The following is a 16,670-nucleotide window of genomic DNA, read 5'->3' as shown; positions in this document are numbered from 1 at the left end:
CAAAGTGTGTGTGTGTGTTTGTGTGTGTGTGTGTGTGTGTGTGTGTGTGTGTGTGTGCGAGCATTTCGTTGCCCTCTACTTGTACATGTGTAATGACAATAAAGTTTAATCTAATCTAATATACACACAATATTACACCAATCTCTGAGAGACACACACACACTTTTCTTACAAGGAGTATAGTCAAAGTCAAAGTCAAAGTCAGCTTTATTGTCAATTCTGCCACATGTACAGGACATACAGAGAATTGAAATTGCGTTACTTTCAGACCCATGGTGCTTACAAGTAACATTAAATACAAAAATAACATTAAATACAACAATAACATTAAATACAAAGGTATAAAAATAAGCAAATATATCAAATTTAAAAACACAATATACAAATAAGGGCACATGGTGGAGAGTGCAAACCACGTAAACAATGTGAACAATGTAGTGCAACAGAGCTTGTAAAGTGTAAAAAGTGAGGTAGTTGGCAGACCAATGCTGCACAGAGAGACTGGCGCATGGTCAGTTTGTGTGTGTGTGTGTGTGTGTGTGTGTTAGAATTCAGAAAGTTTGTGGAGCAGAAGAGGGGAGTGGGGGGAGTGGGGGCAGAGCAGGGAGAGAGTTGAGCTTCCTGACAGCCTGATGGGTGAAGCTGTCTTTTAGTCAGCTGGTCCTGGCCTGGAGACTCCGCAGTCTCCTCCCTGATGGCAGCAGGCTGAAGAAGGTTTGCATTGGATGGGTGGGATCGGCTGCTATGTCGAGGGCTTTCTTGGTGAGGCGTGTGCTGTAGATGTCTTGGAGGGAGGGGAGAGGGACACCGATGATTCTCTCAGCTGCTCTGACTATGCGTTGGAGAGTTTTATGGCAGGACGCATTGCAGGCTCCAAACCACACAGTGATGCAGCTAGACAGGATGCTCTCGATGGTTCCTCGGTAGAATGTGTGCATGATGGGGGCTGGTGCTCTTGCTCTTCTTAGTTTGCGGAGGAAGTAGAGACGTTGCTGTGCTTTCTTGGCCAGTGCAGTGGTGTTATTTGTCCAGGAGAGATCCTCAGTGATGTGCACACCCAGGAACTTGGTGCTGCTCACTCTCTCCACAGATGCACCGTTGATGGTCAGAGGAGCAGGCTGAGTATTTCCTCTCCTGAAGTCAACAACAATCTCTTTCGTCTTCTCCACATTCAGAGAGAGATTTGTTGTCTCCGCACCATGTGGCCAGGCGGCTCACCTCGCTTCTGTAGTTAGACTCATCCCTGTTATTAATGAGTCCCACCACAGTCGTGTCATCTGCAAACTTGATGAAGAGGTTGGAGCAGTGTGACAGAGTGCAGTCATGGGTCAGCAGAGTGAAGAGAAGGGGGCTCAGCACACATCCCTGAGGAGCCCCCGTGTTTAGAATGATGGTGCTGGATGTGTTACTGCCAACTTGTACTGCTTGTGGTCTTCCTGTGAGGAAGTCCAACAGCCAGTTACACAGTGAGGTGTTGAGCCCCAGCTGGATCAGTTTTTGTGTGAGCTGTTGTGGGATTATAGTGTTAAATGCTGAACTGAAGTCTATGAACAGCATTCGGACATATGAGAAGGCCATGTGAACAACATCTTCTCCCAAAACGAGTTGAGTGTACACACTGAACAACAGGATATTTTCAAGTGTCCATCAGTGGGACTAGAGACCAAAGCTCAGCTCAAGGCTGGAGAAAAGCAGGGAAGAAACAGACAAGAGGAGTAATGGGGGATTATTAAACCTGTATCACCCTCTGCACCACAGAACCTTCACAGTCCATATCACATATTACCTTACAATTCCTTCAATCCACAGACCAGCACCACATCGAACCCAGTGAGAACCAGGAGACAGAGTCATGTACAGCTAGGGTCACTGACACAGTCCCATGTTGTCTGATCCAGTAGAGGAGAATTACAACTGAAAAGGATGAGAGAATTTGCTGGTTCTTACAGAAAGGTGTTAGAACGCACAACTTATCAGTTTATTGTGTAAGGGGCATTGTAGCTGTGGATCGGTCTTTGGCACCAGTGGGAATTACACTAATGACATGGTTGATTAATGAAAATACATTTTAGCTCCCCTGGAATAATGTATTATTCAGCTGGAAGAACTCAGAACTCAGAAAATAAAAACATAGAAAAATCATTTTAAAACTCAGCTTTATTCATGTCTCACTTAAAACAGCAAGAAAACTAATGGCACAACTGCATTAATTATGTATATGTAAAATGTTATTTGATTTAGGAGAGAAATAACAAATTGGGGAGTAAATAGGAAATAGTGCAGAAAGACAGTATAAGGACATACAAACATAAGAGCAGTTTTTTTTTTCTTCAAAATCTGCCTCTGCTTCTTGTCTTTGACCTTCTCTTTTTCCTGGGATTTCTGAGCTTGCCCTTTGCCATCCTGCAGCTGAGCAGTCCATGTCACTGTAGACGTGGTGAACATTCCGTCTTTAAGGGAGACCACCACAAACTGTTAAATAATAAGGAAATAATTAGCAAAGACAAACAGAGCATGAAAGTTGCATGCAGCAAGACTGGGAGACTGTATCAGTGTTACATTAAAATGTGCATGTGTGTGTATGAGAGTACCTGTGAGTGTTTGAAATGTGTCCGCAACATCTGTCCGATGTTCTGTGTGTGTGACAGGTCCAGAGCTGCGTCCACCTCATCCAGGATGTAGATGGGTGCTGGTTTAAACAGCAGCATGGCCAGGATCAGCGACAGGGCCACCAGAGACCTGCAGCAGAAGAGCAACCGCATGGCAACAGGCACGTCACATACCACTCTACTCCCACAATCAATATCATAAATTGTGTAAAATGACTGTGGGCAACAGCATTCATAGAAAATACCAATCCAAAGCAACGTCATTGCTCACTTGATTAAAACAAACTTTAACTACATCACAGTGAAGGTGAGAAGCATTTCAACACTTTAACTAACCTCTGTCCCCCACTGAGTTCTGTCAGGTTCTCTTTCCAGGTGCTGCCCAGGGCAACCTTGAATTCCAGCCCATCCAGAACTCCAAAGCCTTCAGGCGGAGCAAGTCGAGCATCAGCCCCAGGCAGCAGAGTGGAGAAGATGGAGCTGAAATCTTTGTTCACCTGAACACACACGCATGCATTAGCGATTCCTTTACATAGGCGCATGTGAACACACACACACACACACACACACACACACACACACCAGGCTGGGGCACACACCTTTTGCCATGCCACGTTGAGAGCCTCATTCTTCTTCTGATCCTCAATTGTCTCCAAGATCTTGGCCTTGTCATTTTCCACAATCCTCTTCTTCTTCTTCAGGTCATTGTACTAAAAACAGGCACAAAAAAAAGTTTAAAATGAGAAAACATGTAACCAAAATACCATAAATTGACAGAAATCCCAATAATATTTGAGGGTTACTATAGAAAAATAAACCCCAGATCAAAAGAATAATGAAATAGATTCCCTTCTGAATTCTATTGATCTTCCTTCTGATTCTGAAATACAAAACAATCTGATTAAAGGCAGAGATTTCTAGACATAATGGAAATAAACCCCCTGGTGCTGAATGCTTCTCTGAGCAGTATAAGATATTTAAAGGACAACTGGTACCTGTTTTAGTGAAGATATTTCACTGGATAAGGTTTAGGGCCAAATGCCAGAAGCGATCATTACAGTTATTCCCAAGGGCGGGAAGGATAAGTGAGAGCGTACTTCATATAGACCAATATCAGTATTGAATGTTGATTATAAATTGCTTCTAGAATAGCAAAGAGGCTTGAATCTGTACTAAACTATCATTTCTCATAACCAATCGATTAGAGAAAGGCAAACAAGATAAAATACAACGTACTCTGCATATCATGAAACACCGATGCAGAAATAACACAGAAGTAATTGTACTGAGCTTAGATGCTGAAAAAGCTTTTGACTCAGTGAGTTGGTGTTATTTATACAAGGTTCTGGGGAAATTTGGTTCACAATGACTTCATAGGCATTATTAAATTCTTATACAGTAGTCCCTATGCTAGGATTAAAATAAATGGAAACATATCAAAAATGTTAGTCTTGAGAGAGGGATGAGACAATGGTGTCCACTTTCACCTTCACTGTTCACCCTCTTCATTAAATCACTAATTAACATAATTAGGTAAAATAAAAACATAAAAAATATATAATGCTTGGGAAGAGTGAACATAAACAGTCACCCTTCATAGATGATGTGTTAATTCACCTCAAAAACGGACATTGCGAGATAGAAGATTAGAATCTAGAATAACCTCAATAAAAATTAACATGTTGACTATCTGTTTTTAGAGAATCCTGAAACAACTTAATGAGTGGGATAATCTTCAAGATATCTGTGGCAAGAAAAAAAAAAAAAAAAAGAACTACTGCATAGCAGCCCAGCTGAGGGCACTTGTGTGCTGGTGTAAAATCAGCTAGTGATGGTACAATGCATTCAAAGTGGGGTTTCTACATATTCTACATAATGGACTTTCAAACAAACAGAAGGACTTCTTCACCTACAAATTAGATCGTATTTTAATCAGAAAATAAAAGAAAAGGAACCTATGGAATTCTCTAAATCAATACATCTTAGAACCCTTCTTTCTTATGCCTCTCACTGCTGTTGTATTTTAACTAGTGGTGGGCCGTTATCTGCGTTAACGTGCTGCGTTAACGTGAGACTCTTATTGGGCGATAAAAAAAATATCGCCGTTAATCTATTCACAAAGTTGGGTTGGGAGATGGGTCTATACTACGCAAGCTATTGTGCCGGAGTTAAATGGTTACACTAGATTTATAGGTATATTTCTTCTTTCTTGTGTCTTTTATTTTCTTATTTTCTAAAAAATGCGTGGGGTTTGTGTGCAAAAAGTTATTTCTTTCATTTTAATTTATGTACATATTAGGAATATTTTGCATGTGTGTTATTTTGTGAATATTTTTTTATGTTCTTTTAATACTGTATATTGTAGAGAGAGGTGCAGAAAGACGTGATGTTCTGACGCGATGTTCTGACGTGACCTTGCTTTTTGTACAGGAATGCAGTATTGTAAATTGTGAATGCTTTATGTTAATGTTCAGTTCTCTTGGACACATGCCGTGAGTTGTGAGAGTGAGAGGTGCAGAAAGACGCGATGTGTGACGCGATGTTCTGACGCGATGTTCTGACGTGACCTTGCTTTTCACCTTGATATTTTAGCGCGGATGTATACCTAGCAGAATTGCACTGTAGGGGGCGAGAACGAGTCTTCGAACTGTGAAATTACCACATCAAACGTGACGTGGTAACATGGATGCAGCTATTTAACTGAATAAACAGTTGGTAAACACAAGTACATCTTATTGAACATAATTTATTTTCATCACCAATTATTATAGTAGAACAGCTTTCTCAAGCAGTTTGTGATGCATTTTGGAAACAGGAGATGAGCCCCTGGTCTAATGCACCACCTGGCTTGAGAAACCTGTTCTCAAAGACTGACTTTTAGTCATTGTTTGGGTAGCACACATATTCTGAATGCCCTCGGCAGAATCCAAATGAGCCATTTTAATCTAGATTAATCTAGATTAATTTAGATTACTCTAGATTAATTCCAAGATTACAGTGAGATTAAGATTAAGAAAATTAATCTATGCCCACCTCTAATTCTAATTTAACGTTGCTTTCTTGACTAACAGTGTAGCGTCCTCACTTTATATTAAAAACAAACTACAAATATCTGAGGAATTATGGCAAGATATGAAGTGAAAGTAAAGTAATTGTTATTGTGATACAAAAATGTGTTTTAACCATCACCCTTGGTGAGCAGTGGGCAGCCATGCCAGGCGCCCGGGGAGCAGTGTGTGGGGACGGTGCTTTGCTCAGTGGCACCTCAGTGGCACCATGACATTACGGGTCCACTTCCTTAGCCGCTAGGCCACCAGTGACTATTAAAATTGACGCAATTGTCAATAAAAGCTTTGAAATAGGGCTGCAACTAACAATTTTTTATCTGTCGATTATTTTTTGATTAATCGTAGAATCGGATAAAAAACAAAAAAAAAGAAAAGCATTAATTTCCAACCCTTTATTCAAAAACAGAACCAAAATCTTTAGAAAGTGCACAAACATGTTGCTCCTAGAGCTGTTATAATAATAATAAAATACTATAAACCAAAATTCCAAGAGAAATTTTGATGGGCCTGTCTGGGCATTTTTCGTAGGAGCTCGGGCATAACCTCCTGAGCTGGTCTCAGCTGTGAAATCAAGTGTTATTAAAATATCCGATAGAGCAGGCAGTGATGTGAAATTTGTTGACATTTAGAACATGTTTAAAAGATAGCATGTTAGCATGGTAATGCTAGCATGCTAACATAAAAAATGCTAAAAGGGCATGGCCAAGATGCATCACATTAAATTTGGTGACATTTGGACCATGTTTAAAAATTAGCATGTTAGCATGCTAATGCTAGCATGTTAACATCAAAAACGCTAACAGGGTGTGGCCAAGAGGCATAATATTAAATTTGGTGACGTTTGGACAATGTCTAAAAAATTAGCATGTTAGCTCAAGGCTTGCATGTTAGTAGCCGAAGGACAGGGCGTCCCTAATAAAGTGGCCGAAAGACAGGGCGTCCCTAATAAAGTGGCCGAAAGACTGGGCGTCCCTAATAAAGTGATCGTGTGCGCTGAAACGTGTCATCGCAAATTCTAAGAAACCAATTTTTAATGCTTTAATGTTTTCAAACTTTTAATGTTTTGGTCACAATTTGTGGCCGTCCTGTAGTCCCCAATGAAGCAACCAATATGTCATTTTGTGCGGAAACCTCTCCGTTTTTTTTGTGCATTTCAAGGTCTTAGTGTGGCAAGGTCTTAGTGTGGCTTTTTTGCTTTTTTCCTTGTTTTCCAGATTTCCTCAACCACTGTTGGGGGTAGCAACACATCCAATATGTCGCCTCGACTCCCATGTCTCTAGCTTTTACGGCTGGTCACAGGGAGCTGAAAACATCTTCCTCTGCGCAATAGTAAACCGTACTTTTGACACTTTTGTTCATTCTGACAGGCTCAAAAAATAAAAATGGACTAACACAAAAAAAACATACACATGTATGCTTTACATCTGCCAAATATAGACTTTTTTTTTAAAGAAAGTGTCACCTGAGCTGCCAGAACGATAAATAATTTATAAAAAAAAAAATAAAGAACAATACAAATAAGAAAATTTAACAGGATTTGTGCAAATGTTAGGACTTGTTCTCTACACTACACTGCAGGTGCACACACTTGCAGACGCACACACTCACACACAGACACACACACACTTTCTCTCTCTCTCTCTCTCAAGCTCACTTGAAGCTTATTCATTAAATTATTACCATCAATGTAGTAAGTGCAAGGTTCATTTATACACCACATTTAAACACATCTTAAGATGACCAAGTGTTATAAAATAACTTTAAAATTACAACAGTACAACACACACAAATATATTTGTCAATAATAACATATATGTGACAAAGCACAGAATATACACTGCAAAAAATGATTTTCTAACTTAGTAGTTTTGTCCTGTTTTCAGTCCATATATCTAAAAAATCTTAAATCAAGATACATTTACTAGACACATGAAATAGCATAAGAAATGGTCTTGTTTTCTGAAAAAACATCTAAAAAAAAAAGTGATTGTTTGCTTAAAACAAGCAAAATTATCTGCCAATGGGGTAAGAAAACCAATCTTAATGAGATATAATCTCAAACAGAAGTTTTAACCTTCACTTAATTTTCTCATGCCATTTTTCTTGTCTAGTAATCTTGATTTAAGATTTTTTTAGATTTTTGGACTGGAAACGAGACAAAATTACTAGGTAAGAAAAGCTTTTGTTGCAGTGTAGCTATACATGACAACAGATTAAAAAAATAAATGGTCCAAAAAAGGCTAGTGAATAAAAACATGTCTTTAGTCTTTTAATGCAAACTGATAAGACAGAAGTTCTTGTACTTGGGCCTCACGCTGCCAGACATAAGCTACTACATCATAGTACTTTCATATAACTACATCATGACACTGGATATCCTTGCTATCTCAACAAGTACAGAAGTAAAGGATCTAGGTCCTCATTGACACAGGTCTCTCATTTGATTTGCATGTAGATAATATCACCAAGATAGCAGTCTTTCACCTTAGAAATATAGCAAATATAAGAAATATGATCTCAGTGCACAATGCAGAAAATTTGGTCCACGCCTTTATTTCATCAAGGTTAGATTACAGCAATACATTGCTGTCTAGATGTTCTAGCATGAGTAAACTCCAGCTAGTTCAAAATGCCGCTGCATGTTCTAACTAGAACCAGAAAGTTCGACCACATCACCCCTCACTGCACTGGCTACCAATCAAATTTAGGATTAACAACAAAATCCTACTTTTGACCTATTAGCTCTTAATGGTCTTGCCTTTCAATACATAAATGAACTTTTAGTTATTTACGATCCACCACGCTCCTGCATTCTAAGGGTGTGGGGTCACTACCTTGTTCCCCAAAGTACAGAAGGTCACTGGGAGCAGATCCTTCTCCTATTCAGCTACACAGTTGTGGAATGGCTTGCCGGTCAGTGTTTAAGTCTAAACTGAAAACATAACTGTTTACTCTGGACTTTTGTTAAAGTCCCAGACACAGTGTCAATTTGTAAGTCCACTTAATTACACAGTCATTTAGTCAAGCACAGACAGTGTTAAATTAGTTAGGCTGCACATATGTACCACTATAGCCACATACTTCTGTACCAGTTGTTCAATGCCACCGTCTGAGAGACCGGAGTCCAGTGAGACCACCAGAGAGGATCCTAGTCCCTGGCAATAAACTGCTGAGGTGACCCAAATATACCAGAGGCTCACCACCACCGCCACCACCACCGTAACAGCTAAAGTGTCAGGGATTTTCAAATAGACCAGAAACATTATAATGGACATGCAATATACACCATTACACTTGACTAAAACCTACTCTGCACTGTCCAGTACCTCCAAACATGGACAGATACTACATTCTGCACTTTGGACTTTTCCACCACTACAACTTTAGGACTTTTTATTTTCTTGGACAATTCATTACCAACCCTGCACTGACACCAATTGCAGGCTCACTCTACCTTGGAAGGGGGTCCCTCTCTGTATCACTCCTTCCCAAGGTTTCTTCCTTTCTTTTTCTCTCCTAGAGTTTTTCCTTGTGTGCCAAGTCTGGGGGGTGTCAACTGTAGGGTCTGTCAAAGCCCACTGGGACATACTGTATGTGATTATGGGCTTTATAAGAAATAATTGTTTTTGATATACAGGCTGATATGTATTTGAAAATTTATTCATGCCATTTTGCATGCTTCCCCAGTGTTGGTTTTACGTTTACATTTAACGTCTTTTCCAGAGTGACTTACAATCAGTAGTTACAGTGACAGTCCCCCCCAGAGACACTCAGGGTTAAGTGTCTTGTTCCTCTGGATACTCCAATTTCCTCCCTCTGTCCACAGACATGCACACTGGCAACTATAATTTGTCTGTAGGTATGGGTGAGTGAGTGGATAGTGTGTGTGTGTGTGTGTGTGTGTGTGTGTGTGTGTGATCTGGATTATGCAGTTATAGAATCTAGGCGAGTGAGTGACATTCGTGAAATGTTGTGGGTGGATGATTAAAATGAAATGATCTTATTAGGGCTCTAGCTCCTAGGCCAGAGCAACTCGACTCTCTGGGGTAAACGCCCTCAGTGACAATGATTCCAGTTGCCATGTAATATCAGTCTTAAGTTCCATTGGCTTGCCAACAAATGCACAAGTACAGATATTCAGGAGCGTGATTTATATTTTGTAAAAGAACCCTTTCAACTGTAGGGGGAGCCCAGGAGAAGAACCGAGGTGAACGGGGTTTACAGGTGTCACTTACTTTTCACAACTGTCAGGCCAAAAAAGGGCAGCTCTTTGATGCTGAGGAGATGTGATATCTGAGTAAGAACATCCTGTCCTGTAGCCTTCACCTGGAGGGGAGAACGGTGAAAACGAGAGCGTCTGTACCAGACTGGAGACAGTCAGTCATCCTACAAGCATGTTAGAAATCTCAGACAAGGATCACATGTCTGGATGTACAGTGGAATCTGAGTACAACACAAGACAAAACTTCCTGATGAATAGGGCTGCAAATATAAATCTGATTAGCAGAAAAAACATTAGGCAAAGTTATTTTACCCCCACAGTGATGTCCAGCTGCTCCTTGGTGGGGAGCAGAACGCAGATGCTCCTCCCCAGCTTGGCTGAGACAGACATCCTGTTCTTGGGGGGGTGTCTGCTGTGCTTTAATCTGTTATCTTCTGTTTTATTTTCTAATCTCACTCTTCTTGGAGATGAATGTTTAAATGCTGCATGCTTCTGGCCTATAGAAGACATAATACAAAAAAACGAGTACCTGCAAAAGAAAAACTATGTTTATTTACTGTACAACGTTACTGTAGTCAGAGTGCAACAGAACGCCACTCTGAGATGTAACCGAATACAGAACAACAATGTTGTAATAATGCTAATATCCTAATACATTTATGCATTAGTTCACAAAGTTCTGCATCACCCAGAATGCACCACAGGGTTATGGCCAGGAAATTACAAGTCTCAGCTCATTACACAAGCCATGCAATTTGAGTTTACAGATATTATACAAGTAAAAAGAACACAATAACATGCCAACATGGACTGTAACAGAGTCACCTTTGACCTTTAAAGAAGTGAACCAAGCATGAACACAGAAGAGTTTACATTTATGTTTTTGAAGGGAATTACATTTACATTTACATTTACGGCATTTGGCAGACGCCCTTATCCAGAGCGACTTACAACGTAGAATTAGAATTAGAATTAGAATTATTTGAGTGAATTACACTCAAATAATTCTAAAACCGTTTCTTAACATTGGCATGGTGTTAAACAACCAACCAACCTTGAGCCCAAGAGACCAGAGAACTGGGGGCTGCTGCCATTTCAACAGTTTAAACAGCCACTAAATATGTACAGACCTATACTGCCACGTCCGTATGTGGCGTCTTTTTTTAGGTGCAGTAGGTTTCCCTACCGTCACTTCGCAACATTGGCTGAGACTGGAGCGTGGTCCCATTAAAAGAAGGCACCTTATGTCACCCAGGGGTGGGGATCACATTGCTTTTACCTTTTCAGAATGCTACACATTAATTAATTATATTAGTATTATATCAATTTAATTACATACCATATTAATATTAAATTATGTTTATATAATATCATGCCGTCATTATATAAAAATCCAAAAAGAATGTAAACTCATTTTTTTGTAGTTTGGGTTTTAAGAAATAGTGCCAAGATGTGTCCAAATGAGCAGTTTAGAGAGTTCACGCAGATGTTTCTATACTAACATCTACCTGTTTCCTTATTTCCAGTGTTTCTGATGCAGATTATGGTCCAGATGGTGTAATATCAGATGATCCGGATATTTCTACTTCCACTCTCCACAGACAACAAGGGTACTAACAAGGGCCAATCGCAGGGCATCTGAATGAACTATTTATGCAATATGTAATGATCCAGTCTGCCTTCTACGACACAACTGAACTGCAGAGAACTGTAAACTACCTGCATTTTTATTAATATTCTAGTGTTAATAATGGAATGTTCATTTAAAAATAAAGCCAGTCAATCAATGGACATTTCAACATCAAATCAATAAGCATTTTACTAACGAGCATCCCCATGGACCACAATTTCATTCTCAAGAAGCAGGGCGTGAAATCCAAAGGGCCTTTCCTCTAATTCACACCAGTGCTCTAGCTGGTACGATCCTCGGCTGCTTAACGGAGGCTAATCTCCATAAATCAACTAATCAGATGAAGGGAAGCAGCGAGTCTCTCTCTCTCTCATCCACATGGAGTCTCTCTCTCTCTCTCATCCACATGGAGTCTGGCGTGTTGAAGAGGACGGAACAAAGCTGTTGTTGTCACACTGCTGTAAAGTGGCTGTAAATTATCATCAAATTCTAATTTTATTTGTCACCTACACCATCTCATGCTGTCTCATCGTATTGTAAAAGCAAAAATAACTGTACAATTACTGCCCCATGCAATAGAATTATGAAGCATGGAACTGCAGCGTTGTGGCAACACATGAAGGCATGCATATGAAACTTTATTTAAAAAAAAAAAGATTAATCCAACCCAATTGGAATTATCTGCTTCAGATGGAGCCTGTATTTATGTTCGCACACACAAAGAGGGGGGAAAGCCAGGCCGGCTCAGCTCCACGTGTAGCGGGTCGTGAAAAGCACCGAACCCGAATCCTGCTGACGCGGGCTGATTATTGGTTGTTGGTCATTGATCACAGAAACTCGCAGAAACTCACAAACACGAACAGAGTGTACAGGTCGCGTTAAAGGTCCGGAATCTACCGCGAAACCAGTCAACCTACCGACCGAAGAAGAAGAAGAAGAAGAAGAAGAAGGGACTAAAAGCAAACACGAACCTGCACACTCCATTCCAACACTCCCCGGAGTGTCGGTGTAGCAGCTCAAGTTATCCGGATCCTGCGAGTAACGGTGCGCGGACCAAGCGCGCCGCGCTACTTGAAGGAAACTCCACCCACTTTGGTCCAGACCGCGGCTGGACTGTACCAAGTAGACACGGGGTGGGGGGGTGACAGACCTGACTATTTTTATAACATTTTTACATTTACGACATTTATCAGACACCTTTACCCACAGCGACGTACAATCACAGCGACAGTCCCCTTGGAGACACTCGGGCACACAATGGTAGTAAGTGGGGTTTAAACCTGGATCTTCTGGTTCATAGGCGAGTGTCTTACCCTCTAGGCAACTACCATGTACCATGTTATATTTACGTTTGTGTGTGCGCGAATGTGAGGGTGAAATATACATACACACAAACATGATCATAAATATAAATAATATTCATTTATCACACACATGAATAACATATATATGCGTGTGTCCTTCATGTGTGTGTGTATGATAAATGAACATTATTTATATACAATACAGGTCAAACGTTTGGACACAGTTTCTCATTCAATGTGTTTTCTTTATTTTCATGACCATTTACGTTGGTAGATTCTCACTGAAGGCATCACAACTATGAATGAACACATGTGGAGTTCTGTACTTAACAAAAAGTGGAGACCTGACCTCCACAGTCACCGGACCTGAACCCAGTCGAGATGGTTTGGGGTGAGCTGGACCGCAGAGTGAAGGCAAAGGGGCCAACAAGTGCTAAACACCTCTGGGAACTCCTTCAAGACTGTTGGAAAAGCATTTCAGGTGACAACCTCTTGAAGCTCATCGAGAGAATGCCAAGAGTGTGTAAAGCAGTAATCAGAGCAAAGAAACTAGAATATAAAACATGTTTTCAGTTATTTCACCTTTTTTTTGTTAAGTACATAACTCCACATGTGTTCATTCATAGTTTTGATGCCTTCAGTGAGAATCTACCTCATGAAAACAAAGAAAACACATTGAATGAGAAGGTCTGTCCAAACTTTTGGCCTGTACTGTTAATGATGATGTTTGTGTATATATATATAAACATTATTCAAAGGTTTTTATAAAACTTACATTTAAGAAGAAGATTAGCAGTAGTCAGTCTGAGATTATAGCGAATCAGACCATCCCTCTCTTTTCTTGAACCAATGTTTAGATTCCACACCACAGCAAATCAGTACAACAACTGTCACAATATAGCATTTGCGCAATAGAGCAATACACAGACGGTAACTACTAGTGATCTGTAAGGCCCTCCAAAAACATTACAGTCCAGAATTAATCCTAGAATCGGTTTTAGAATCAAAGCACATTAAATGGTGTGCAGCAATTTCGTCCGAAAATGTCGTTGGTGTATACAGTTTGCAAACCATTAAGACCTAATACAGTTCTGCATTCAGATATCATCCCACAATGCAATTTCGCTCTGAAAAGATGGTCAGGAGAGATGAGACGTGGGGGCAGGGTGCTCAACAAGTGCCTTTCGTTGGGAGCTCCAGGGTTTCCATGGAGAGACAGCATTCCAAAGATCAGCTGGTTAAATAAAAAAAGCGTGGGGCACCCACAACATTGCTGGACACTGGAAATTGTATTTACAGAAAATCAACCCAACACCAACCCAAAAGTCCAATATGGTACATATAATACATACTAATACTACAACAGATGCAAATATTTACCCATCTTTGTAATAATTTAAATCTAAATATTACACATGATATCCTACCAATATCCTACCACACACACACATTACTGAATTACTCCTGGGCTCCTCCATCTATACATGGAGGAGAAAATAAGAGCTAATACTGCCACCCAGTGGCCACAAATCGAAATTTAAAATGATCTGAGAAGTTAATCTTTTTGTTCATTATTCAGAAACTGACGACTGTGGAATTGCAATCGATGCTTCACTCGGAGAAAACAATGATGCAGAGCAACAGAGCTGATGTTTCCTGGCACAAATCCTCGCCCAGGCCACAGCTCTGTACTAAAACCTGGTCAATGATGTCACAGATGGATGTCCCAGAACCTGGATGGTCCATCTTGGATAAGTGATTCATTTCCTGAATTTAATTTCTTGTTACTAAAATATGTAGATATAAAGGCTGGTGCCAGGTTAGTCAGAACTGTGCTTTATTGTAAATGACTGTAGTTATTACCTCTTTTTCAGATGCACACTGGTACATCAGTCTACCACGCATCTATTTCTAATTTATCATCCTTTTTACCAGCCTCAGTGTGGTGATACGTTCTCTAATCAGATATTATCGGGTAGAATTCAGAGAAATACCAAAATAATTTATCTGTTCATCCTGTATAATTAATCATTTTGCTGGTATTCTGGCAGGTCCATTCCTGGGCATTGAATTCTTCTCCCAGATGTGACGTGATGTGTGTGAACCTACGATTCACATAAATGAGCCACTCTGTAGAGGCCGAGTAGAGGCTGGTTAAACTGAGTTACAACTGAGATGTAACAGATCGATTTTATCATATAAAATATAAAATGGTCAAAATATATTTGGTATACTGATTATGGTTTTATATATATATATATATATATATATATATATATATGGTATACGGTATATGGTAATGTCTACATAGCCACTCGAAATTCTGAACTATAAGATGCACAGACAACTTAATTCAGGATATCAGTTGAAAATGTGTGAAACTGCTGAAATAAGAAGAATATTTTGTCATGTAGTCTGATTTCTCTCTATTCATCACCCAGCTATAATTCTTTTTTTGAATGACTGTTTCTGATTTTTTGATTAACATGGTGCACAGTTTATTAGCCAGTTATACACAAACAGGGATCAGGTCAAAAAAGTATTGTCATTTAATCCACAAAGATATACAAATATATACACGTATTTACAGATAATTATGCATATAAATGGCGTTGGAGAGGTATCACAGGTGATGCCCAATCCGGAGAAGCCCCAACAGTACAATCAGTGGAGGCGGATCCCCGGCGTGGTCTGGAATGGCGGCCCCGGTCCCTCAGGCTGGCTCCCCGGCATGGCGGCCCCGGTCCCTCAGGCTGGCTCCCCGGCATGGCGGGCCCGGTCCCGCAGGCTGGCTCCCTGGCATGGTCCCGCATGGTGGCCCTGGACCCTCTAACCTGCAAACATAAATCAGGGCCGACCCTTCCGGGTATGTGCGGGCCCTGTCTCCACACATCCCCTTTGACGCCTCTTGCGTCGTTCCCTGCCACATGCAGGGAGGTGGTCTCGAAGCCTCCGGCAACCACACACGACACCCCAGTCTGGTGCCTTCTGTGATCAGGCAGCCCCACTCGCTTGGCTGGCTCCCCGGCGTGGTCCGGCATGGCGGTCCCGGTCCCTCCGGCTGGCTCCCCAGCGTGGTCCCGCATGGCGGCCCTGGTCCCTCCGACTGGCTCCCCAGTGTGGTCCCGCATCGTTCCCCGCCAGTGCCAAGACTGGTCGAGGAGATGTAGGATACGTTTTTTGGGTCTGATCCAGGTTCTTGGCTTCAGCTCCGGCTCGTGCTCCGGTTCAGGCATGAACTCGGGCTCCGCCTCCACTTCCAGCTCAGTATGGATCGGCTGGCTCCAGGTCCGGTTCCAGCCAAGATGGACCTGCTGGCTCCAGGTCTGGTTCCAGCCAAGATGGACCTGCTGGCTCCAGGTCTGGTTCCAGCCAAGCAGGATCTACTGCCACCAGGTCTGGTTCCAGCCAAGCAGAACCTGCTGGCCCCAGGTCCGGTTCCAGCCAAGCAGAACCTGCTGCCTCCAGGTCCGGTTCCAGCAAAGCAGAACCTGCTGGCTCCAGATCCGCCTCCAGCCAAGCAGAACCTGCTGGCTCCAGGTCCGGTTCCAGCAAAGCAGAACCTGCTGGCTCCAGGTCCGGTTCCAGCCAAGCAGGATCTGCTGCCACCAGGTCCGAATCCAGCCAAGCAGGATCTGCTGCCACCAGGTCCGGTTCCAGCAAAGCAAAACCTGCTGGCTCCAGGTCCGAATCCAGCCAAGCAGAACCTGCTGGCTCCAGGTCCGAATCCAGCCAAGCAGGACCTGCTGGCTCCAGGTCCGAATCCAGCCAAGCAGGACCTGCTGGCTCCAGGTCCAGTTCCAGCCAAGCAGGATCTGCTGGTTCCAGCCAAGATGA

At 41.6% G+C, this 16,670-nt stretch overlaps 1 protein-coding gene across 1 annotated transcript; it reads right to left on the bottom strand.

Annotated features, from left to right (window-relative positions):
* Window positions 1–1,675: 1,675 nt before the first annotated feature.
* Window positions 1,676–15,964, bottom strand: LOC114795649 (structural maintenance of chromosomes protein 2-like). Its single transcript, XM_028989168.1, has 8 exons — window positions 15,692–15,964; window positions 9,913–10,003; window positions 8,767–8,786; window positions 3,209–3,319; window positions 2,946–3,106; window positions 2,592–2,739; window positions 2,254–2,472; window positions 1,676–1,681 (listed from the first exon to the last, which is right to left on the bottom strand). Exons 1-8 carry the CDS (start codon window positions 15,962–15,964, stop codon window positions 1,676–1,678), a joined length of 1,029 nt encoding a protein of 342 aa, XP_028845001.1.
* Between the last annotated feature and the right edge of the window lie 706 nt (window positions 15,965–16,670).

Source organism: Denticeps clupeoides, chromosome 8 (assembly GCF_900700375.1).
Source record: "Denticeps clupeoides chromosome 8, fDenClu1.1, whole genome shotgun sequence".
Taxonomy (NCBI): domain Eukaryota; kingdom Metazoa; phylum Chordata; class Actinopteri; order Clupeiformes; family Denticipitidae; genus Denticeps; species Denticeps clupeoides.
Note: the sequence above shows the minus strand (reverse complement) of the source record. Positions and strands in the feature narration are given on the sequence as shown.